We start from the raw sequence: 25,124 nt of genomic DNA on the forward strand, positions 1-25,124 counted from the left end.
CGGTCGGGGCGTTACAAGTGGTATCAGAGATGAACCCAGTCGAGTGTGGAGTCAAGAGAGCTCACACCGTCGGGGGTGACGGTCTTGGTGCGTAACGAGGACGTTGCGATCTGTTAGTAAGGGTGAATTGTAACACCCCGATTTCAGGAATATGGTAGTGCATGCGGAGAGGTTTAAAAGAATTGATTTGGCCTCCTATGTCACAAAAGTGCACTTATTTTTTCGGTCAACTGTCTTGAGAGAACTCCACAATTAAGCGTGCTTGAGCTGGAACAATTTTAGGATGGGTGACCTTCTGAGAAGTTATTATCGGAACTGTGTGAGTGAGGACAAAACACAGGGAAAGATCATGTGGTGATTTGTAGGATCGGTAAACAAGTCTTTAAAGCCTCTCGGACATAGCGAACCGGCCGTCAGAAGATAGTGGGCCCACGGGCCGAGAGAGGACGTGGGGCCCATTAAGTGAGGTGGCGGTGAGGGCATTACACTTAGGGTCTGGGAGAGTTGGAAAATCTAATTTTAGATTAGGCTATCATGGAGGTGAGACAAGTGGGAAGACAAATTTCGTTCCAAGAAAGGGTGTACATGCACGTTGTTATCAGTTTTTATTTCAAAACTACATTGGAGCTGTTCGAGCAAGACGTTTGCATCAGAATCATAACCATTATCACAGAGCAGTGACTGGGTATGAATGTTATTGATGTGGTCGTCATGGTCACATATAGATGTACTGCTACACATATGCAGCTAAATTGAAGAAGCTAATGAGACATGGAAGGTTCTATCCACATTAGAGAAGAGAGTATAAAGTAAATGTTTGCAAAATCTGATATGTACTGCCATGTTGCATATACCTTAATTGAAAAAAGTATGACTAAGCTTTGGTACTTCGATAATGGAGCTTCTAGACATATCACATGGAATCAAGCCAATCTCAACAATTACACTGAAGTAAAAGAGAGCAAAGTCACGTTTGGTGGTGGAGAAAAGGGAAAGATTAAGGGCAAAAGAGACTTAACTGAAGCTAAAGAACCTCAACTCACCAATGTGTATATTGTTCAAGGATTAACAGTGAGCTTCAATAAAGTGAAATGTTGGACTACAGATGAGAAGAACCGCAATGCTCTCTCCGAAATCCGTACTGAGAACAATTGTTACATGTGGGAAAACCTAACTAAAACATGTTTTAGAGCTAAGAAGGATGATCTGGTGCTCTGCAATCAGCGACTTGGACACATGAATGCTAGAAGTCTCTCAAAGCTAGAGATGAAGATATCAACGACTTGGACACCTTAAATAGAAGCGATGCAAAGTGTTTTTGTTGGTAGAGATGATGATATTTAGTTCTTGACAATCAAAGACGAGATAAAAAAAATTGTGTCTCTCACCACTACGTATTAGTTGTTGCATTATGGTTTTTAAGATTACTATACCTTTGCTTATGTTAGGGTTTTTAATATTTCATTGGTTTTTAATAATTTTTTTATTTTTATATTATGTTTTCATATCAATGAAGAACATTTTTGATTTAATCAATAGGTCTTTATTTTATATAAATAATAATTTTTTATAATTTAAAAATAGCATTTGAGAAGACAATTTTTGAGTTTTTTGTGCATAAAAACAATTAATATAATTTAAAATAACTGTTATTATTAATTATAACTTATTAATGGCGATCACATTACAAATTTTGAATATGTAAATATGGTAAAAGATAGACTATTAACATTGTTTGTAAGCCATAGTTGATAAAAGTAATGGTTGATTTTATGTTTTTTTGTAAGTAATAGGATGAATCCAAAAATCATAGTTTTATAATTTGGTATGGCATTACACAAAATTTTGTAAAAACTATATGCCAAATTTATACTTGGTATAATATAATCATTAACAAAGTCTATAAACTTCCTTAATGTTTAGGCCTATAAAACACAATTGCATAAAGAATTATAAAAGAAGAAGAAAAAAAATTGTTGAATGGTTATTCTCCAAGCATAATCTTTCTCCGTTGTCAAATCTTTATTGATCTTGAAGATTTGGTCTTGAAGAATACACGTTTATCATTTTCAGTTTTATGTGATCATTTCGTAAAATATATTTATCTATATGTTAAAACATAATTTTGTAAACTAAAAATTGTTTGAATTTTTAATTCTTTTGATTATTCCAATCGGCCGATTAGTATATAGGTATTGATTGATATTTCTTTATCATATTAAAAATAAAAAAACTTAAGACAGTTAATATGTTGTATGATCTTATCGAATTGAATATTTTTCAGGGAAACCATGTCTCATGAATGGAGGTGGATGTTCTAGATTTTACCTTGACATGGAGTTTTATGATCTTGAATATATCAAGGAACGCTAAAATTCAGAGTTTATACTGATATATTAATTGGATATTCGCATTTGTTTCGGTTACTAACCTAGAAAGTTTTCCATATATAGTACACTTGCAACGGCTTTAGCATGGACTGCGAGGAATGCAAGATATTAAGATTCGGATGATTGAGTGTTCATGGAGAACTCTACAGAAATGTTTGATTAGTTTGGTGTTATTATGAGTTATAAGCGATGGATAAATCATTTTTACTAGAGACGTTATGTTTGATCATTTTTAATAATTCGATCGTATTTTAAAATCACTAAACTATGTTGTATCTTTATAATTTGAATTTTTTTTCGAAAAATCATTCTGGCCGCGCAAGGCGCGGGTAACTCCCCTAGTTACTGAAGTATTAATTTTGTTCGGCAGTTACTCAAATAGTTTTTGTTTGATGTATTTCATCAAACATTTCTAGAACATTGTTTACTAATGGTCTAAAACAAGATGCCCAAGCAAATCTTTGTCACAAACTATATACATTTCAACCGAGAATTTGATGATGATATTCCAACTTAACATTTCAAATTCCAACTAGTTTCTCCGTATAAATTTGATGATATTCCAACTGAGAATTTGATGATATTAATCTGAACACTTTGGATCCCAATTTGATGATCTACTGTAAAAATGTTCAAATTTCTTTATATTCAGTTCTCTCTCAAGTCTTAGCAAACTCAACTCGCCTTTGGCTTCATGTTAAAGAATTGAGAACGCTATTCAATTACACACATATTCGAAGGTGGAATTGTAAGGGGAAACATATACCAAGGAATTCTAGGGGTTTATTTAGATTAGAATCTGGCTCATTCAGATAGTCTGAAAGAAGTATAACATATAATCATATGCAATTAGGTAATTATCGATTGGCTATCGAAAGGCCAATAAGCTTAGATCATATATCTGATAAAATATCGAGAACAATCGATCTCCGGCTTTGTCGAAAACACTAATCGAATAATTAAATGTAAGTAGTCGGGTAGTCTAGGGTGCACCATTGGATGTTGGAAGTAAATATCAGATGATCGAAAAAAAATTAACGACCAAGATTAATTCACATCTCGCTGTTAATCATTGTCAGTTTTAGCACATATATGACATTTGTCTAATTGACACCTTACTATAAAATTATTTTCACCCAACACTTGTCAAGTTCTATCGGTCATTTGTCAAAATCCACCCGACACTTTTCTGCTTGTCTCCGACATTTATCAAAATCCACCCAACACTTGTAAAATTATATCCGTCATTTGTCAAAATCCACTCGACACTTTTCTACTTGTCTCCGACATTTGTTAAAACCCACCCAACACTTGTCAAATTCTACCCATCATTTGTCAAAACCCACCTGACACTTTTCCGCTTGCCTCCGACATTTGTCAACCCGACTTGACACTTGTCTAATTGGCACGAACACTAGTCTTATCCAAAGCCGAGACCCTTTAAATCTAAATACCGATACATTAACCTAAGTTCTATCAACTTCTCTAGCAATATCTCTAGCGTAACTTGTTAAATTTGTAAGTTAAAAATTATCCTCGCAAACTACCCTAATTTTATCTAAATAGTTTCTATAATAAAAAAATTTATGCAAATTATCTCCTCTTAATATTGGTGGTATTAAAAAAGTAATAAAATGAAGATTTAACTGTATTGAAACAGCGGGTTAATGATGTTTAAATTTTTTTTGATTGAAACTCGTCCCGTCATATAACTCCGTTCTACAATATAACCCCGTCCTGCCATATAACCCTGTCCCATGTTATTTTAACTCTTTATATATGTTCAAATGTTTTTATATAAGAAATTTTTTATTTATTTTAAATACATGAATTATAATATTTAAAACTTCTTAAAAACTTGTCCCGTTATATAACTTTTTCTACCAATATAACCCGTCTCGTGTTATTGTAACTCTTTATATATGTTCATAATATTATAAACTTTTTATCGATTTTAAATATGAATTATATTATTTAAAACTTTTTAAAAGTTGAAATTTTAACATTTTCGGTAAAATTAAGCAGTTAAACTAAAAAACCGAATGAAACGGTACTTAATTTTAAATTAGGATGCTTATTAAGTTGAGTTTCTTGTTCATTCAGATTTGGATTCATTTTTATCTTATTTAAAATATGATTCTGAATCAATATCTAAACATTTTAGCCGATATGGGACGTTAAACACATACATTTTTCATCAATTGGGTAATATATATCCGTTTTAAAAATTTCAAATCCCAATATATGTAAAAAAAATTGATTTTTTTTTAACTTTATGCATTATATGAGGATTCAAAACAGTTAAAAAATATTCAAACAAAGATGATAGGAGAATTGTATTTTTAAATCTTGACCAAATCTTCTAAATATCTATATTTTTAAATATGAAATATCTATACTATTAATTGGGAAGCATTGGATAATAAATAACCTTATAAAGTGTAAAGAATTACAAAGAAATGCCATTACAAATTTTTGATTCTACAACTAAATAAAAAAAATCGTAGAGGGGTGAAATTGAGAATTTTCTTGACACTTACACGCGGATCTCAGGTCTAAGGGTCGGACCTATATCCAACCATAGTCGGTAAAGCACGTGGGTCCTGCGTATTGTGAATTTGTATCCGTAATAATCATATTGGGCTTCACCTATTAGGGCCTTTATGATGCTCTCGAATTTAGGATTGAGATCTACAGTAATTCAAGTATGAATAAATTAAATTCAATACTTTCAAATATATTTCCATAACAAGCAAAGCTATAAATTCGAACTAAAAAAATATCACTTCACCGATATTTTTATAACAACCCAATCCCAACCCAATCCCGTATATTTCGATTATTAAAACAAAACTTATTTCTTTATATTCGATTTCATTTATTATTTTTACCAAAAATAACAAAATCTCTTTAAATTTCATTTAAATTCGCATTCAGTTATTAGTTTTACCCAAAAAAAAATCTATATAAATATATCGGAACAAATCAAGTATATACCTTAATTATTCTTATTCGAAAATAGGGCAGTAGTTAAAGTTTGAATAAATTAGATTCAATAGCTTCAAAGATAATACCATAACAAGCAAAGCTATAAATTCGATTAAAAGAAAAAAGATCACTTCACCGATATTTCTATACCAACCCAATCCCATATATTTTCTAATATTAGATTTCATTTATTAGTTTTTACCAAAAATAACAAAATATCTTTATTCTGTATTTAGTTATTAGTTTTACCAAAAAATCAAAACCGCGAATCAAGCATATACCTTAACTATTTTTATTCGAAAATATTCTCTTTGGTGGTAGTTCTCTAAACCCTAATAAAATGCTAGCCGACTTTGGATTAGTATAAATATAGGATAAAGAATGCCATTGAAGTTACACACTCACCTTTTAAAGCAATCAGCTATTCTCTTCCCGTTCCTTCCAAGAAAATGGCAGCTGCACCACTAGCATTCACCGATCTTGCTAACATCAAGCCTTTCAAAACACAATGGAGAATCCAAGTTAAAATTGTGCATTATTGGACTCAATATACGACATACACAGGGGAAACAATATAAATGTTTCTTGCTGATACATCTGTAATTAAATATCCCATTTTCAGTTAGGTGAAATCGTTGAGTAAACATCAATGTCATCCTATTATTAACACGAGTGTTTTTTACTCATATACAAGGTACTTTGATCCATGCCACTATTAAGAAACAACAAGTGAACAAGCTTCAGAGGTTTATCGTTTCTGGAGAGTGGCGTATTGTCGAGAATTTTACACTTGCCAAATCAATGGAGAAATACCGTTTTGATGTCAAATTTATAGTATAACCGCATAAGGAAACGATGAATGTGGTGTTCAAGAAAGTTTTTCGGAACCTATAAGACTAAGGGTTGCAAGAGACATTTGTTCTAAGAGGTAACAACCAATAAGAAATGATTCAGATCGTTCTCTGTTATACTATAATAATGTCTTCTTCTTCTTCTTTTTTTTTTCTGTGAACAGGTACAAACTGGTATGAAAACGTGCCTTTGGCAAGTAAAGGAGTTACTGAAATCAGTTTCCAGAGAAGAAATGAAGTGTTTAGAATCGCCATTGAGTTATTTCTATTTTCCTTTTCAGACAATCTTAAACATTAAAAACAAAACACCTTAACTTTGTTTTCCAAAAGTTAATTGTGTTTGTAACTTTATATTAGGCAATTGGCAGTTAATGTGTTCATATACATAATCAGTAGCCCAGTTAAAGTATTATCAAACGATAACACAAGTTAATGGATGGCCACTCTAAAATTTCGTAAATCAATCAAACAAACAATGCCAAAAAATTGATTTCTACAACAATTTTACAAAATCTAAATTTATAACCGCAGCTATCCTAACTACCAATTAAAAAAAAAAAAATAGAGAGTAGTTTTCATTTCACTAACCTTTAACATTATATAAGGCTGTGTTAACTTCTCCACAGCCAAAATCAATAGAAGCCTCCTCCATGTGAATGTAACTCCGAGATTATGCTTGCCTGTATACATTATACATTTCCAAACTCAAATTTAATAAAATCATTTAACATACAATGAAAAAAACGTCAAGCCTAAACCTTTCACTTTTCAAAATAAAATGCTTAAACAGTAGCTAACATGTTCTTCTCAAATAAATAAAGTGTTATCATTAAAATATCACTAACCGTTAATATTGCCCCAGGATTCTAAATAGCTCAGAAGATGACATTGAAATTCCATTCTTCAAAAGAATTTAACTCTAACAGTAGCTAACATGTTCTTATCGACTAAACAAAAGTGTAAACTGAATCATTTTACTAACCTTTAATATTGCTTAAGTATTTTGAATAGCTCAAAAGATGACATTGAACCTCTCTTCTTCATAATAAGTAAATCTGACATGAATATTGGCATGTATACATTGAACTTTCTATCATCAGGACCACATATTTATTAATAACTATTATTTTCTGATAATCGCAACATAAACCTTATCTTCTTCAGAATCATCTTCTTTTGGCAACATCGTCGGGCAAACCATTATCTGAACTATATATATAGAAAAAATTGCAATTAGAAGACATATCATGACACAAATTCAACTGTTAATATCTATAGACAATCGAATTTCTAAAAATCTTAAATCGGAAAACAGACGATTTATGTAAAGAGATTGGTTTACTAGCTAACACACTCAAATTAACGATCCCACAACTGACGATTTATGTAAAGAGATTCAGATTTCTGTATTCTATATGTAACGATTTGGGTTCTTGACATTTATTGTCCAAGAACTCAGTTCAAACAGAAAATTTCAAAGATTCCAAATCGAATTGACAAATTTTTTTTAAAAATATGTGTCAAAAATCACAATCAAATGCAGAGCTTACCTCTTTTATGAATTTGACATGAAAAGAGGTAAACGGAGACGTAATAGATCGATTATTAGACAATTTTGGGATTGATTCTTAGAACGAACAATCGCCTGAGATTTGTAGGATGTTGTTTTTTATCACCCATAAGAAAAAAATTGTTTTTTCTTTTGCAACTATCTGTCCGTAACGAAAAAAAAAAAATGAGTCATATATTTATCTCTATATTTAATCCAAACAAACAAACGAATAAATGGATCCATTGCAATAGTATTATGATTTGGGTCTATATATATTTCGGCCCAAATACAAATAATTTCCGATTGAGTTATGGCCCACTATATTAAAATTTGGGTATAGCGTTTCTCTTTTTATAATTTTCATTGGATCCCTTTAGCAAAAAATTAATAATAACCATTGGATAAAGTTATAAACAATAATTTAGTATTACCAAATAAATTGTTTTACAAATCACCAAAAAAAAAAAAAAATTGTTTTACGTTTTATTAAAATCTATTATTCTATAAAAATCATAATCAATATTATAACTAAAACATACCAATTCTGCAACTGCCCAAATTATTTATATATTATTTACCAAAACCAAACAAAACTATGCAATCATTCAACAATAAAAACTTACTTATTTTTAACTTATATTTCTATTCTAAATGTATAACTAATCAAACATAAAACAAATTTGTGTACCAAATCTTATTAAAAACACAGAATATAATTTTGTAATAAATTTCTAATATTATGGTATATATTCTATTATCTAATTCCCAAAAAAACAAAAACAAAATAGTTTCTTAAAAACAACTGAAAAACAAACAAATTGATTATATATTTTATAGAACACATTTTTTAAAATATAAAATCCCGCACGTACGTGCGGGTCATGATCTAGTCTAGTTTATAATATCGGATATGTTTTGACCCGATTCAAAAAGGATATGAACTATCCAGTATAAGATTTATGAAGTAAATTTTTTATCGGATCGGATTTCAAATTTGTCGGATAAAAATTTAATCCACCCGTTAAAAATGTACTTAAAAAATACTAGTATAGATTAATTTGAGTAAGTTAATACTCTAATAGAAACCTTTATTTACATCAAATGACTGGATTTTAAATTCTGACCCAAAAAATAACAAAAAGCAAAAAACCATAAACAAACTTTTACAAAAATGGTAATATTTTTTGAATATAATAAATTTCATCTTTGTCTCTCTCCAACTTTTTTTTTTATTTCTGCAGAGGCGAGAAACAGTGGTACAATAGGAAGCAGCCGTCTCTGTATTCATAAAACGACAAATAGACTCTGTCTCCGTACGTACAAAGAGCCACGCTTCACTCTCTATAACAAACTGATAATCGCCAGATTCCCAAAAATCTCAGAGAACCCAGAAAATATTTTCCAGGAAAATCTCCAAAAATCACTTTTTTTTCTTTTCTTCAATTTGTCTCTTCTGCTCTGTTCTTCCTTATCATAAAAATTTGACCTTTTTTCATGTTTGAAGAGACGAAGAAGAACAAGTTTATGGATTTTGGGTTTTTTCCTGGTGATTTGAGACAAAGAGGTTCATTTACTGATCTGGGTTTTGGTGGGTTTCCTTTAACTTCTTCTTCTTCTGTCTCTAATGGAGGATTTCACTTTTCCGGTGACCGTACAACAAACCCTTTTCTGAACCTTCGAAAGCTTGATACGACGGCGTTAATGGCGGATGGTGGTGATATGGGTTTGTGTCAAAACCTCAGTAAAATGAGTATTTCCGATGAAAGAAGCAGTTTTTTCAACCACTCTGGTTTTTCCGGCTATGGATGTTCTAGGTTTGACCAAGCTCGTGAGAGCTTTAATGGCGAAGCTTCTGGTTTTGTTGGTTATGGTGATGTTCATAGATTCGAACAGGATCTGAGAGTGAGAGGTCGGCGTGAAGGTTTTGCACAGAGCTTTCATGGTGGATCTTCTATGAGTGGTTATGTTGGTGATGGTGATTATCATAGACTCAGATTGCTTGCCTTACAAGAAGCTTATAACCCTAACCCTAGCTTTAACCATCACAGAGGTTTTACAGAGAACAACATGTCTCTTCATAACAGAGATTACATGTTAGAGTTGGAGCATTTCAATCAACAAATCCGACGAGACTTTTCACTACTTCCACAGAAATCTCGATTAGCTTTCCATGAAGACAGGATCTTTCCACCATTTTCAGCCATGGGAGGTTCTAGAGAGCTTGAGGGTTCTACTAAGACGTTTTTTAAGGAAGATTCACTGGATTTGCCTCTAGATCTTGCTTCTATGGTTGATATCTATGGTTCTGTGTGCTTAATGGCAAAAGATCAATTGGGTTGTCGATTCTTACAGAAGTTTGTGGGAGAAGGAAGATTTGTTGATGTAATGATTGTATTTAAGGAAGTCATTAATCATATCGCTGAGCTTGGAATAGATCCGTTTGGTAACTATTTTATCCAGAAGCTTCTTGAAGTCTGCAATGAAGAACAAAGAACTCAGATTCTCATTAGGTTGACTTCAAAACCTGGACTTCTTATCAAAATCTCCATCAACAATTATGGGTTAGCTTCATTATCCTTTTAACTTTTGAATAGAACTATATATAATCATATATATCTTCTCATTGTATAAAAGCATTTTGCATTTAAAATTATCTGAAAAGTAAAAAAATAGACGTTTAGCTTTTTGTCATAAGCACAAGAATTAAGGAGACATGAAATTTTGTTACATATTTGTGGAGGAAAGATGAGATCTTTCTTTCTTCGAAAAAGAAGAAATCTAAGCTATTTAAGGAAAGAAAGAAAAATGAGATCTTTGAGAAAATTTGTCAGATATTGTTGATAGGAAAAAAGATGAATTGTTTTTTACTGATTTAGACAAAACTTAGACCTTTGAAAAGAAACAATTCGACTCTTGGTTAGACTTTTGACTTGACTTGATGAACCATGTTTTTGGAAATCTTTGGTTATGCTTCTATTATGATAAAAGCTGAAACTTTTTTTTTGGTTTGATGTTTTGGGTCCAGGACACGAGTGGTGCAGAAGTTGATTGAGACTGTGACTACAAAGGAGCAAATCAGTCTGGTTAAGTCAGCTCTTGTACCGGGATTTCTCTCTCTGGTTAGAGAATTAAATGGAAACCATGTGATACTAAATTGCTTGAAATTCTTTGGTCCTAATGATAACAAGGTTATAACATAAACTCTTCCTTAGATCATATTCTTGAAAATGTTATTTTAAGGCTTGGTGATATGTGATAATTATATTTTTTTGCTTGTGCAGTTCATTTTAGAGGCTGCTATTAAGTTCTGCACAGAGATTGCGACTCATCGCCATGGATGTTGTGTGCTTCAACGCTGCGTTTCATACTCGGTTGGGGAGCAACATGAGAAGCTTGTTGGTGAAATATCCAGAAACTCTCTTCTCCTTGCTCAAGACCCTTACGGGTAACAATTCTTATACATATCAATTTGGTTCTACAAGATTCAATACTGATATATAGTTTGTTACTAATAATACCTTAAGTAATAGTATATGTTTCAATAAAGCTTGGATATTTCAAATCACATATGTCCCATTTACATTAATACCTTTGTTCCACATTGATATTATATAGTTTGTTACTAAATATACGTAATGGAAATGTGCAGGACATTGCTAGGTAGAACTTTGCATTGTTATTGTGATTGATGTTCACATTTTCAACTTTGGATCTTCTTTTTGTGTATGTGGAATCGATGGCAGGAACTATGTGGTGCAATACATAATAGAGAAGAAGGTGGGAGGAGTGAATGTGATGTTTGAGCTACGAGGGAATTACGTGAAATTAGCTACACAGAAGTTTGGTAGCCATGTGGTGGAGAAATGCATCAGATTTTATCCCGAAAGCAGATCTCAGATTGTGCACGAGCTCGTCTCTGTTCCAAACTTCGAACAGCTTGTTCAAGACCCTTACGCTAACTACGTTATCCAATCTGCTCTATCCAAAACCAAGGTTAGTTAGTCATGTGATCATATTTTGTATAAGAGACTTGATAACATAGTAGCGGAAACTAATTGGATTTGAACAGGGCTTTGTTCGAGCGAGCTTGGTGGAGAAGGTACGAAGATGTGAAAACGTCAAGATGAGTCCATATTGCAAGAGGATATTCTCCAAGAACTTCTGGAAGAAGTGAGTTTTAGATGTAACCCCTAACGCAAGGAAAGTGTTGTTGATTTGCTTTAAGTAGGGATTTGACTTACTCTTTGATCCTTTACTAGAAGAAGAGGTCTTTTGTTGTCTCTCTCTATCTATGAACCTTACAAGAAGAAGAGAGCCCTTTTGTTGTCTCAGTCTTTTGTTTGGTGTTTTCTTGATGTTGTTTGTTTTGTAGTCTTGAAACTGACTAAACGAGTCATGTGGTTTTTAGTGGTAAAACTTGTTCTGCTTCTTGAGTCAAAAATGTGTCCTTAAAAATAGACATATATGGAGATATTTTTGTGGTTAAATTTTTGCTCGGTGTTTTTGGATTTCAATTTTATCGGTTTACTAGAAATTGAAACAAAGAAAAACTATTTATGCTTTGGTATGGTTTAGGTTGGGTTGATATAAATTTTGTTTGGTGCAAAAAAAAAAATTTTTTTAAAATAATTATAAAATAAAAAAATATAATTTTGTTTGGTGCAAAAAAAAAAAGTTTGGTATCTGTGTAGTTTAAATTTTAATATAACAGGTATGTACCTTAAAAATATTCATAACGTTATGATTATATACGAAAGTTTGCTATGCATTAATCATAAGCTAGGGGAATGTCTACCACATATCTGATAAATTCGAAATTAATCAAAAAAAAAAGTCATACTATTGCTTTCTTACGTTTAACTAATATAAACTTTTTAAATATGATGTTAACAATAAAATTTTAATATGAATAATATAGATTAAGATTTTTTTTTGTTCTAACAAATAATATAGATTAATAATTAGATTTTTCGGCTGAATAAACCGATTAATTAAGCATCTATAGAAAAAGACATTGATTTTATTTTGATGTATATTTTTATCGATTTGGTCGAAATTAGGATGTTTATGTGATTGTAGTCGCCCAAAGAGAACATAAGCAGCTGATTTGTAGAACATAGATTTATATGTATGATTTTTTTTAAAAAAAAAATTATAAGATTGGTTTATCCAATTAGGATTACATTACTTTCAACTTTTTCTTCTTTTAATTCATTTTTTTTTAACGATTGGATTATAAACACATTTCAGTTTGGTTTCAATTTAAATATTTTTGGTTTTTTTTTTGCTACACATGTAAATATCATTAGAATGAATAATCAGGTTGGGTTTGATCTCTATGGCCATCTTTACCCATAATCCTCATTTGCATTATTTGATGGTTTATGTAAGGTTTTATAATAAATCTTGAATCTTTATGGCTTAAACTCACTTTCTTTGAGAGCTTTTACGAGTTCTTCAATCTTCTTTTTTTTTTTTGTATGAATGTAAAATTTATTCACCAAAAAATACTGTTTTACAATAAATGCAACGTTAATCTGAAAATCTAAAAACAAATGAGGAAGAGATTACAACATGAACGAATCAATCACGTCAATGGGTACTAAACCAATATCGTAGCCCGCCTTAAAAAACGGGTGATCCAGTCAAAACCAAGGGAGTTCTTCAATCTTCATAACAACTAAATTATTTGTCTTTATAAAACAACTAAATTACAAGCTACTACAATCCAAAACTTGTTCATCAAATTACACCACCACTTCTTACCGCAATAACCGCATGAATCTTGTCTCCATTTTGTTTTTGGGCAAATAATTTTGTCTCCCTACGTTTCCTTTTATGTCAAAACATTGCGACAAAACGCAGAGCAACATAGTTCTTCTTCAGGAAAGCACGTGACGTCTGCGTGCTGATTCGAATGAGTGTAGACTGGGCTCGTAAATGGGCCTTTATCGGCCTTTTGGGCTTCTCTTTGTCTTAGCTGACTGATTCTGGATTTTAACTTTTAAAAGGTGGGTCTCTATTAATTGGCAGATACATTTTTGAATATATCAAAAATCAATTACTTATTTACTCAAATTACCATTATAGTTTTTCCAATAAGAAAAGATCTTATATGTTTTTTTTATAGATATTGATTGTTTTTGGTAAATATTTCGAGTTTGCACAATATAGATTACATATATCGAGTTAAGAAAATAGAGATTAGAGATTTCGACAAATATGGATTATTGTATATATTATTGTCTATTTATTAACATAAAAAGGAAGAAAAAGACGTAAAATAGAGATAAAGCAATATAAGCTTGTTACAAAAAAAAGAAGCAATATAAGCTCAAATGTAAATCCATATTTTTAAGTTAAGATGCATCATATTTTGTATCTCTCAAAAAATATTTTTTCTTTACATATATAAATATCATAAAAATGTTCTAATGCGTATTTTCAACAACCAAACCAAAACATAACTATACTAGGATTTAACCCGCGGTACACTGCGGGGCAAAATTGTATTTTATATAATAATTTATAATTTATTGGATTTTTAAATTCAAACTATAAAAAAATTTATTTCTCATTTATTTATTTTATATTATAATTAATATAGTTAAAATATATAAATATTTTTTTTGATTTGTTGTATTTGCTACTTAAATGTGTTAATTTGTATTGATGTACTGTACTTAGAAGATTTGTAGGTGTGGAAATGATATAGTGTTAATATTGGCAAGCATTTATAATCATGGACTATTATAATAATTTGATATTATTTTGTATGAAAATAATTTACTCCGCGGTACATTGCGGATGGATTTTTTAAAATTAAAATTTTTTAATTTTAAGGTATATCTGTTTTGTTAGTATTGTTTGTTTTGTTTAGTATTTAAGATTATATAATTATATTTTTATTTTTAATTCTAGGATTCACATGTCCTATAGCGTCTCGTATTAATATCGATCCAAACTCGTCCCACCATATAACTCTGTCCCATGAAATTAAACTACATTTAGTTATTTTTCTTTTTACTAATATTTTTAGGAAAATTGTCAAAAATACTCCTTTTGGTGTGCCCCTTTTCAAAAATGCTCCTTTTAGATGTCCATTTTCAAAAATGCCCCTTTTTAAATCTGAAATTTTTATAAAGTTTTATTAGGTTTATAAGGTACTTATGGATTGTAACTACTACTTGAAGACTTGATCCAAGTATTTATAAGGTTTTATAAGGTGTTTTTAAACGTTTTACAAGTTATTTTAAAGGATTTAATGTTTTTCAAAGGTTTTAGAAGATATTTTAAAGGTTTTTAAAATGCATTTATAAGGTATTTATAAAGTATTTATAAGATTTTAGATACATAGAAATGTAGTTTGTGTATGTTTTAATAATATTACATACATATTTGGGTAAATCTTATATTTTTAAGAGCATTTTTTATAAGGTTTTTAAAAAGGCGTATTTTTGAAAAGTGGCATTGAAAAAGTGGCATTTTTGCAAAAGCCCCATATTTTTATTTAAAAGACATATAATTCGAGTCAATTTAAAAGTTTTCTTTAAATAGTTCTCATAATATATATATATATATATATATATATATGTTTTAATTGTTATAGAGTTAAAATATTATAAACTTTTTATAAAACTTAAATATTATAAATACTTTAAACGTTTTATAAAGTTTAAATATTTGTAAATATTTATAATGTTTAAACTTTTTATAAATTCTTATAAAGTTCATATATTTCAAATATTTGCCGGAGTCAATCGATCTACATATCAACGCCAGTATTTGCCGGAGTCATATCAAATATTTCAGATCGATTGACTCCGGCAAATACTGGCGTTGACCAGCCTTGACCAACAAAAATATTTTAACAAAATATTTTTATTTATTTTAATATTAAAATAAATAGAACAAAAATAGTTTTATTTGGTGTTTTATAATCAAAAAATAGTAACTATATTCAATATAAAATATTTTGTATATATAATCTTAATGCATTAATTTTTTATAATAGTTAGTTTTTCTATTAAATTTCAAAACAAAAATAAAAGTGTAATAAAAATCATTAATAAATTTTAAGATATTAAAATTTAAACTGAAGCCGGAAAATCTTATTGGAATCAATAAATTAAGGGAATTTCTTACTTTTACATCGTTAATTAAAAGATATTAAATTCTTATTTGAGTAATTTGAATACAAAATAATTCTATTACTCAATATTTTTCAACCGCAAAAATTCCTACAGTGAAAATCATTAGAATCAAACCCAATACATATGACTTTCATTAAGAAATAATATGCAAAACAATTGAGTATGTAACTCTTTAGTCTAAATTTTACACGGTAAAAGTTTTTAATTCAAAATTGATAATTTATTTAATGTTTAATACATAAGAAGTTAATATTTTTAATTGATAATATAAAAATAAACAATTCCCTTACTTAATTGATTATAATAAGATTTTTCCGATTTTAATTTTAATTTTAATATCTTAAAATTTTGTAAATTATTTTTTATTACCCTGTTAGTTTAGTTTTGAAATTGAAAAACCTAACTATTATAAGAATTAATGTATTAAATATATACAGAATATCTTTTTATTGGATATAGAATGTGTTTTTTGATTATACTACACCAAATAAAATTATTTTTATTTTTTGTTTTTAATATTAAAAATAAATACAATATTTTTTTTGAATATTTTTCTTGGTCAATACCGGTCAACGTCGGTCTTCGCCAAAGTCAATCGATTGGTGTACCAGAATTTTATGTCTATGGTGTTAACCACATGAGTCTTATAGTTCATACATGTGGCCATGCAATACATCTATTTCGTGTAGCTGAGGATACAATAGTATACTTTGCATGTGTGATCATGCATTCTCTAAAAGTTTGTGAAGCCAGCAATCTTTTTTCCTTTCGTATACATAAAATTCAAAACAACTTAATTCGTATGGGAATTGGCCATGTGTGTTAGTGTTTCAAGTTGTTATGTTACATTTATGAGACTGATTTTATATAGGGTAGAATTTTTTTTTGGTATCAATTTTCGTGTTAGGGTTTGTTTTTACTGATTTTCCTCCTAGACAGGGTAACCAATTGGGTTTGGCTAAGGTTAAGAGAACCAAACTTTGGTCTAATTTAATTATAAGTTTAATATTGGGATGTGGCCTAGGAGGAAGTATATAAGCACTCTTAACCTAATTTTTGTGTTAGAGAAAATAAGGAAAACAAAGGTGATTTTCGGATCTAGAAGAAGAGAAAAACAGAGTTGTCAGGGTTGTTGTTTTGATGTTTGGGTAAACTTCGTTCTTGCTAACTTTGGGTGGTTAGTCTCGTGATTTAGTGTTCTTTAGATTCAACGGGGGAGATTGTGGTTTAGCAATTGGTTTAAGAGTTTTGTGGGGTATTAGCGTAGTTAGTAGCTAGTTTCTTCCAGATTTTCATGTAGCATCTATCGTTAGTGTTTGGGAGATCCAGCATTGAGTTTTTCCTGATTTTAGCTAATATTTTGTATAGGTGTTCTGGTGGAAATTTGATTCCATGACCGGATTCTTAGTGAATTTAGAGTCGCTTGGGACCGAATATTTCTCTGTCAGATCCCGATCTCTACGTTTGGATCCACTCGAAGATTGCCACGTGGATCATAAGTCAACCAAATGGGAGTCAATGAAACATGTACCTGAAAGTCTCCAAGTAAGGCCAAATGAACCAAAAAGTTCGGAAGACACGCCGAAGAGGAAGAAGACTTCAAAGTTGAGTAATGGGCCGAGAACTGGAAGGCTCATGAAGGGTTCAAAAGGATTCAAATAAAGACGTTATGACAGTTATTGCAGAATTAAAACGGACATATTTATGAGCAATGACTAATTAATGTAAATCATTTTGTATAAATATCAGACCCCCAAGACAAAAAGAGGTACATCGAATTCTTGCTATACTATTAATATTATATTATTTTCTCTCTACATTTTGATTACATTTTCATATTGTTTATATAAATTTTATGTCTTGTATTTTGATCTTGAGAGCTTTAGTCCACGAATTATATAAATACTTGAGTGTGTGAATTCGACATCTACAGTTATTAATGAATACTAAATTTAGATTTTAAAAAGATTAGTTTAATTATCTATACTATAACTAACTAAGCATATTGATTATTGAAGTATTGATTCGGTCTAGTTTAAACCGTATCGAATTGAACCAAACTGTTTAGGTTACGAAAAGTTTAACGGAACAGTTTGTGCATGGATTATGGTTTGGGTTGCATCGGTTTGGATTCAGTTGGTTCGGTTCGTAAAAATGCTACTCACAAACAAAACCAAGAAAAGCGACATACTTTTTGTTTCTATGATGTGAGAGAGAAAAGAGAGTAACACACTACAATATGTACAAAAGATACAGAATATTGTGTAATTCATCTCTAACAAAAGAGAGTAGTATCACATCAAATTAACATTCCATAAAACAAAAATATCAACCCATAATAAAAAAAACACTACAACGTGTAAACTTTTGGCTTGGTAGAGAGACTCAGAGAAGGGACAAGTTCTTAAGAAAAGGCAGTGGAGATTGAGAGCATTGTTGGGCGAGCTTGTGGATCAGAATGTAAGCACATAAGTGCAACTTTCAAAATCTCTAAGACCTCCTCTTTAATCTCCGGCGTCGGTTCCGGTAGCCGGTGGTCGGAAATGGTTTTCAATGACAGAGATGTGTCCGGAGGAGATGATGAAAGAGTTGAAACTAGATCTCCCGGATGCTCTCCTTTGATCACTTCAAGTGTTAGAACTCCAAAGCTATACACATCGCATTTCTCAGTTACTTTCATCGCGTAAGCTAGTTCTGTCATATCCAAATTTCACAAACATATTAGACACTATCATTAAAAAAAAAATTATGTATATATGAAATCAAAAATCAGATTTTTAAGACTTATAGGAGTGGACATTTTTTTTTCCTAAAAACCAAAACGAATCAAAATTGAAATGCTTAGAACTTGAAAGACAAAGTCGAAGTAAAATAAATTTTGTAAACGAATTTCATGATACTTTATGTTTCAAAATCTATATATTAAGCATAAATGTAATTAAATACATAATCTAGTTTAATTATTTATTCTTCTTTTTGTAATTTCTTTTTTTATTTAAAAGCTGAACCAATATCCAACATAAAACCAAAATTTATCCCCAAAAATTAGACTATAAATTTCATAAAACCTAAACTACAAAATTTTCGGTTTTTATTTGGTTATAATAGAATGAACTCTAACTATTTACTTAATTGGCAATTTTTTTTTTGTTGTCATTAAAACTGTACCAAATCCAACCCATAAGCAAAATTTTATGAAACTGAAACAAAAAAAAAAAAAACACTTTGGTTTTTATTTGGTTTAAAACTAAAACTTTGTCAAAAACCGAATAAACCAATCCAAAAAATACCAACTCCTAAACCGGCTAAGACCTGAACCGGGTTAAATCAAAATCCAATTTATCTACCGGGTTAAAAAAACCGTACCTGGAGCAACATAACCGTAAGTACCAGCAACAGCGGACCAATTTGAAGAATCCGGTTTAAGAAGCTTCGCAGTACCAAAATCAGAGATCTTCGCTTCATAATCCTCACCGAGAAGAATATTCCCGCTACTAATATCACGGTGAACAATCGCCGGAGACCGATCATGATGCATATACGACAACGCATCAGCCACACCTTTCACAACATTGATCCTCTTTCCCCAATCTAACTTCTTCGCTTCATCATCATTCTCCAAAACTTTCCTCAAGCTTCCTCTCTCCATGTACTCGTAAACCAGAAACGTGTTGCGGCGGTGCGAGCAGAATCCGAAGAGTTTCACGACGTTCCGGTGACGGATCTCGGTTAGTGCTCTGATTTCGTTGAGAAACTCTTGTTTTGTTGATGGATTTGTGATTGATGAGTCTGTTGTTTCGTTTAGCTTTTTCACCGCCATGATTGCGTTTGGTAGCTTTGCTTTGTAGACTTTTCCGTGTCCTCCGGTTCCGATTAGGTATTTTGAATCGAATTCTCCTGTTGCTTTGATGATTTCTTGGTATCGGACTTTTCCGTCGAAGCTGAAGATTGATAATGTTTCTCCTCCGGATTCTGAATCTGAGTTTTCTTCGATTTGTTTGGTTCTTTTACGGAAACAGATGAAGATTCCGGCGCAGACGGAGAGGATTATGATTGCTCCGATGATTGGAACTAGTATGTAGATGATTAGGTTTCGATCTTTGTGTGATTTCTTGGAGGATGTGATTGAACATGGCTTCAAGGCTTTGTTATCACCACATAAGTCGTTGTTACCTTCCAATGCGTTTGGAGATGCGTTTCGGAACGCTGCGTTATCTGGAATTGGACCTTGGAGGTTGTTGTGTGATACATCGATGTGTGTTAGTGCTAGCATATCTTTGAAACTTGTTGGGATTTGACCTGAGAGATTGTTGTGTGAGAGGTCGAGTCTTTCGAGGTTTTGTAAAGAGCCGAACTGTGATGAGATCTCTCCGTCGAGCTGATTGTAGCTGAGATCGAGCATTTGTAACTGAGATAGCTTCGTTAATCCCTCGGGGATGGTTTGATCCAAGTCGTTTCTGCTCAGGTTCATGTAATATAGCCTTGGCAAATTGTTGAGAGTTGCAGGGATCTCGAACCCGAATTGGTTTGAGGATAGATCAAGATACTCAAGATTGGTTAGGAGTCTGATTCCTGAAGGGATTTTGCCAGATAGCTGATTACCGTTGAGTTGGAGTTTTGATATACGGTTGATATTGCTGATTGATTCAGGTAGCTCGCCGGTGATACGGTTGAAAGATAGATCGAGCTGATTTAGCTGTGTCATGTTCCAAATCTCAGGTGGGATGGCTCCACTGATGCTGTTGTTTGAGAGAATGAATGCAACCAGCTTTGTACTTTGTTCCCAGTTGGCTGAAAGTTGCCCATGAAAGTTGTTGTTGCTGAGATCAATGAAGTTGAGAGTCGGGTAAACTCCGAAAGCATCAGAGATATCTCCGGAGAAATGGTTCCCTTTGAATCTTACTCTGACCAAGCTCTTGCAATTTCTCAAGCTTTTAGGAACAGGACCTTCGAAGTGATTATCATCTAGCGTAAGATTCTCAAGCTTGCCACTTCTACAGATAGTATCAGGCAAGAAACCAGTGAAGTTGTTGGTGTCAAGTTGCAGGACGGTGAGCTCTGTAGAGTTAGCAATGCCCGGTGGGATGGGTCCAGAAAGCTGGTTATCACGGAGAAATAACCATTCCAACACGGTTAACTTGCCAAACGAATCAGGAACGGGACCAGTGAGTTTGTTCTCACTTATCTCCAAATCAATCATAGCTTCCATGTCGCCTAGTTCCGGTGGAATCGAACCACTGAGCTGATTCAGGTAAAGATGAAGAATGGCTAGGGTTTTGATGTTTCCTAAGGTAGAAGGTATTGGACCGGTAAGCTTATTTGTGTGGAGGCTAAGAGTATCTAAAGCGGTCATATTACCAATCTCAGGAGGGATTTCACCAGAGAGCTGATTTTCAAACATATTGAGAAGACTTACATTCTTCAAATTTCCGAAACTGGAAGGGATTTTACCGGTAAGGTTGTTCCTATCTAGACATAGCTCTCTAAGGTTGGGTAGGTTTCCTATTTCAGAAGGAATTGGACCAGAAAGAGAATTGATAAAGAGGTAGAGGTTAACTAGTCTGGTAAGGTTTCCAAAAGAAGAAGGTATTGGTCCGGTTAAAAGATTGTCGTAAATGGCTATCTCCGTAACCTTAGTTAACCGACCGATTTCAGAAGGAATGGATCCGTTTAACTTGTTTTCAACAAGATGGAGAGTATCTAAGTTACTCAAATCACCAAGCTCAGGTGGGATTTCACCAACTAACTGGTTAATCGACAAATCAAAGTATACGAGTTTCGAGAACCGTCCCCATAGAGGAGAGATCGTTCCAGAGAAACGGTTCATACTAAGATCAACATAAGTGAGATTGGGGAGAGACGAGAATGGAAATTCCTCGAAAGTACCTTCGATACCGGTATTCGTAAGATTCAACCGTACAATGCTCCCGCGTAAGCAGGAAACACCATACCAACTGGTACAGAAGCTGCTTGTGTTTGGATTGACCCAAGAAGAAAGCTTTGAAGAACTTGTCTGGTTTGTGAAAGTCGACTTCCATTTCAAAAGAGCATTAGCTTCTTCAACGGTCGCGGAAACAACAAGAGAACAGCTCAAAACTATAGATATGATCAAAAGAACTTGAAGATCACGATCCATTTTCTGAGGTTAGTGAATTGTTTTTTGTTTGCTGGGTTTGTTTTGTTCATACAGTTGCAGATTATCTCTACCGTCTTTTATAAACTGGAAAATTGATTTCGTTGACTAGTCCGTGATAGTTGACTATGGGTTGTCACTTGTTAATAGATGACAAATAAGTCAATATCTTGAATTCTTTCTTTAATTATTGGCCGTTTACTCGTCAAACAAATCTCCACAATATCATTTCGCACATTCACATTTATATAAAAACTTTTTTATATATATATAAACTTTTTAGTGACTTCTGTAAGTTGTTTGAATGTTATTATAATAAGACTAAAATCGAAGATTGTGACGGCAGGATTGGTGGATTATATGGACTGATAACGATGGTCAATTCATTAGAAAATTAAAAAATTTAGTCATGTTCGTTTGAATGATAAGATTAATTAGTTTTTTTCAACAATTATCCATATTGGTAATGGGAACATGCATTGCTGCTGTAAGTATAGTTTTTATTGTGTTCTTTTTAACAACATGTACCATAAATACGAACCTTAAGTAAAACACGGACGCCTCAAGACGACCATAGATTCAACATCTCAAATTTCCTTATCATTATAATAAAGGGAAAAAAAGGTTTGTTTTATTTTTGTCAAATACTTTTGTGGAAATAATAGAAATTCAAATTTTAGTGAAGAGATCTACGACAAAAAGGATTGACTTTTAAAGTCTTGCACAAGAAACTGGCCCACTCGACGCTATCTCGTGGTTCTTATTTATTGTATTGGATGTTTTTTTTTTCTTTTTATTTAAAATATTGTATTGAATTGTATTATATCAATTATCAAAAAAAAAGAATTATATTATATTTTTTTCTTAGTGTAAGTGTATAAATAGTTATTAACATAGTATTCGTTATAAAATCTAAGAGTCTATCTCACTATAATTATTGTTGAAAATAATGTGTGAATCCAAGTCCTTCGGGTACGTTAGGTATATAAGAAGTCAGACAATATTAGAATATATTTAACCAGGCGGTCGTGGTCTGGTGGTAAAGGGCTCACAGCTGTGAGTACCGCCACCAGGATTCGATTCTTGGCCACAGCGGATTTAACCTGGCTTCCGTTTGGCTTTCAGGACCACACCAGATCCGTTTGGACGCGGTGCTAGTTAGACCCCAAGGTTCCAGACACCTGGGTTACCAAAAAAAAAAAAAAAAAAAAAAATTAGAATATTTTTCAGAGAAAATTAGAAACTCGACAAAATAAATAGGAGACTTAGAATAAACACAGAATAATTAATTGATTGATTGACGTATAGACTTAGTCCGAAGACTGAAATACAAAGGTTAGCTTGCATGACTAGTAGGTAATAAGATTTACGTGGTATCTACGGCATAGGCCGAGATAAAAAGTTCCAACATAGTTTACACGAACATTTAATTTTAAAACGTAATCTCGACGATCATCAAAATCCTAAATACTCAATCATTTCAAACGCCTATAAAACCAAAAATTTATAATCCATATATAAAAGAAATCATTCTCATATAGGTTGCAAAAATGTCAACAAAAACAATCATTTTCGTAGGTTACAACACAAAAGAAAGAAATCCCAAAACTCAAATCCTTGAAAATCCGAATTGTGTATCCTCTGATCCTGCCTCTGATACGTTTATATCATCAAAATTATAATATAAAAGACATTTTACGGTTTAATTTTCAAAAAACTCTGCCTAATAATATATTATTATGAGTCTATGTCCACGTATGTCATCACTCATCAGTCATCTCCTCTTAATTTTAGTTTATATTATTCAATTTAATTGTCTTTAAAATTTTTAAAATGACAAAGAAAACAGCCCTTTAAGCTTTCATAACGCGTTATCTCTTGTTTCCAAGGAACTTAAGTAATCAGTTTCTTTAAGGGAGAGTTACTAGATTAACCCAAATTTTGAGTTTAATTACTAGATTGACTCACAAATAATTTGGGTTAAATGAGTTATTTTCATGCTGAAATTTACCTAATTTCACTCAAAACTTAGCAAAAATAACTAGAATAACTCTCAATCCAAATGGATAACTAGACTAACCCAAATTTTATGTTAAAAGACTATTTAACCTTTCATTATACCATTTCCTTAAAAAAAAAAACCAAATTCATTTTTTTTTAATTTTCTTTTGAAAGTAACAAATTTTTTTTTTTATTAAATAAACTGAATAAATAAAAATAACAAATTTAAGACACAAAAACCAACAAATCGCGATTTAGGTTTTAGTTTCTTAATTTTTTTCATTCTCACAGATTTCTCAGCCATGCCTCTTCTTCTTCGCTTTTTCTACTAAACCCTAGCCATCTCTCTTTGAATAGGCCGCTCCCACAAACGACGACGACGATTTCGATTGGGTTAATTTAAGTGATGTTTGGTTTTCGCAGCCGCTGGAAGACATCGTTTTTGACAATTCCTCTTATCCAGTGGTGACTATTATTCTTCTCCGGCCACACAAACGGCGGCGAGGAGTCTGCCTTTCTCGATTTCATAACAGTTTTTTCTTGGTAACAACCAAACATAATTTTGTCGTGATGAAATCCGACTTCAAATAAAAATTATAAATCTGTCATGATAAAATAAAAATTTGTCATAACACTAAAAATCTGTTGCCACTAAATAGGTCATTCCAGTAATTTTTTTTTAATTCAATAAATCTGCTATGAAACACCAGATTTTTGTAAATTAAACATAAATTTGGCATCACATAAAAAGATCTGTCATAAGGTTAAACATATTGGTTGCTACTATATGTCATTCTAGCAATTTTTATTTTTTTTCAACAAATCTGCTATAACATTCCTGATATTTTGTTAACATTAAAAAATCTGTCATAACGTAAAACAAATCTGTCAACACTAAAAAGTCAAACTTGTAATTATTTTTTCATTAACAAATCTGCTGTATTATGACAGATTTTTTCCCAAAAATATAAGTTTGACGCTTCTAGAAACAAAAGTCTTCTACACATTATAATAAAACTGTCAAAATTACGAAAGTCTGAGGCGTCATCATAAAAT

General features: G+C 31.7%; 2 protein-coding genes and 1 long non-coding RNA gene across 5 annotated transcripts; 1 reads left to right on the forward strand and 2 right to left on the reverse strand.

Annotated features, from left to right (window-relative positions):
• Window positions 1-4,820: 4,820 nt before the first annotated feature.
• LOC110227504 lies at window positions 4,821-8,118 on the reverse strand. Of its 3 annotated transcripts, none has more exons than XR_002331195.1 (6): window positions 7,780-8,118; window positions 7,380-7,438; window positions 7,212-7,284; window positions 6,818-6,909; window positions 5,784-5,873; window positions 4,821-5,081 (listed from the first exon to the last, which is right to left on the reverse strand). It is a non-coding gene; the product is annotated as an uncharacterized LOC110227504 (long non-coding RNA). The 3 variants fall into 3 exon arrangements; XR_002331194.1 differs by having other exon boundaries at window positions 6,818-6,904; window positions 7,380-7,433; window positions 7,780-8,116; XR_002331193.1 differs by having other exon boundaries at window positions 7,380-7,433; window positions 7,780-8,115.
• A 920-nt stretch (window positions 8,119-9,038) lies between these two features.
• On the forward strand, window positions 9,039-12,218 carry LOC9308486 (pumilio homolog 11). Its single transcript, XM_002872371.2, has 5 exons — window positions 9,039-10,342; window positions 10,807-10,969; window positions 11,063-11,226; window positions 11,525-11,774; window positions 11,851-12,218. The coding sequence occupies exons 1-5, from the start codon at window positions 9,276-9,278 to the stop codon at window positions 11,953-11,955; spliced, it is 1,749 nt and encodes a 582-aa protein (XP_002872417.2). The 5' UTR covers window positions 9,039-9,275; the 3' UTR covers window positions 11,956-12,218.
• Window positions 12,219-18,114: 5,896 nt separating this feature from the next.
• On the reverse strand, window positions 18,115-22,514 carry LOC9308487 (MDIS1-interacting receptor like kinase 2). The gene is made up of 2 exons (XM_002874510.2): window positions 19,301-22,514; window positions 18,115-18,628 (listed from the first exon to the last, which is right to left on the reverse strand). The coding sequence occupies exons 1-2, from the start codon at window positions 22,068-22,070 to the stop codon at window positions 18,339-18,341; spliced, it is 3,060 nt and encodes a 1,019-aa protein (XP_002874556.1). The 5' UTR covers window positions 22,071-22,514; the 3' UTR covers window positions 18,115-18,338.
• Window positions 22,515-25,124: the final 2,610 nt, after the last annotated feature.

The sequence above is a fragment of the Arabidopsis lyrata genome (assembly GCF_000004255.2).
Source record: "Arabidopsis lyrata subsp. lyrata unplaced genomic scaffold ARALYscaffold_6, whole genome shotgun sequence".
In the NCBI taxonomy this organism is placed as follows: Eukaryota; Viridiplantae; Streptophyta; class Magnoliopsida; order Brassicales; family Brassicaceae; genus Arabidopsis; species Arabidopsis lyrata.

What these genes read in the sequence shown, in the direction of transcription:
- LOC9308486 (XM_002872371.2), top strand. Translation starts at nt 9,276, where the DNA reads ATGTTTGAAGAGACGAAGAAGAACAAGTTTATGGATTTTGGGTTTTTT. An exon ending in TTGGTCCTAATGATAACAAG is followed by an intron (nt 10,970 to 11,062) that starts GTTATAACATAA and finishes TTGCTTGTGCAG; the next exon opens with TTCATTTTAGAGGCTGCTAT. An exon ending in CTGCTCTATCCAAAACCAAG is followed by an intron (nt 11,775 to 11,850) that starts GTTAGTTAGTCA and finishes GGATTTGAACAG; the next exon opens with GGCTTTGTTCGAGCGAGCTT.
- LOC9308487 (XM_002874510.2), bottom strand. Translation starts at nt 22,070, where the DNA reads ATGGATCGTGATCTTCAAGTTCTTTTGATCATATCTATAGTTTTGAGC. An exon ending in TTACGGTTATGTTGCTCCAG is followed by an intron (nt 18,629 to 19,300) that starts GTACGGTTTTTT and finishes TGGATATGACAG; the next exon opens with AACTAGCTTACGCGATGAAA.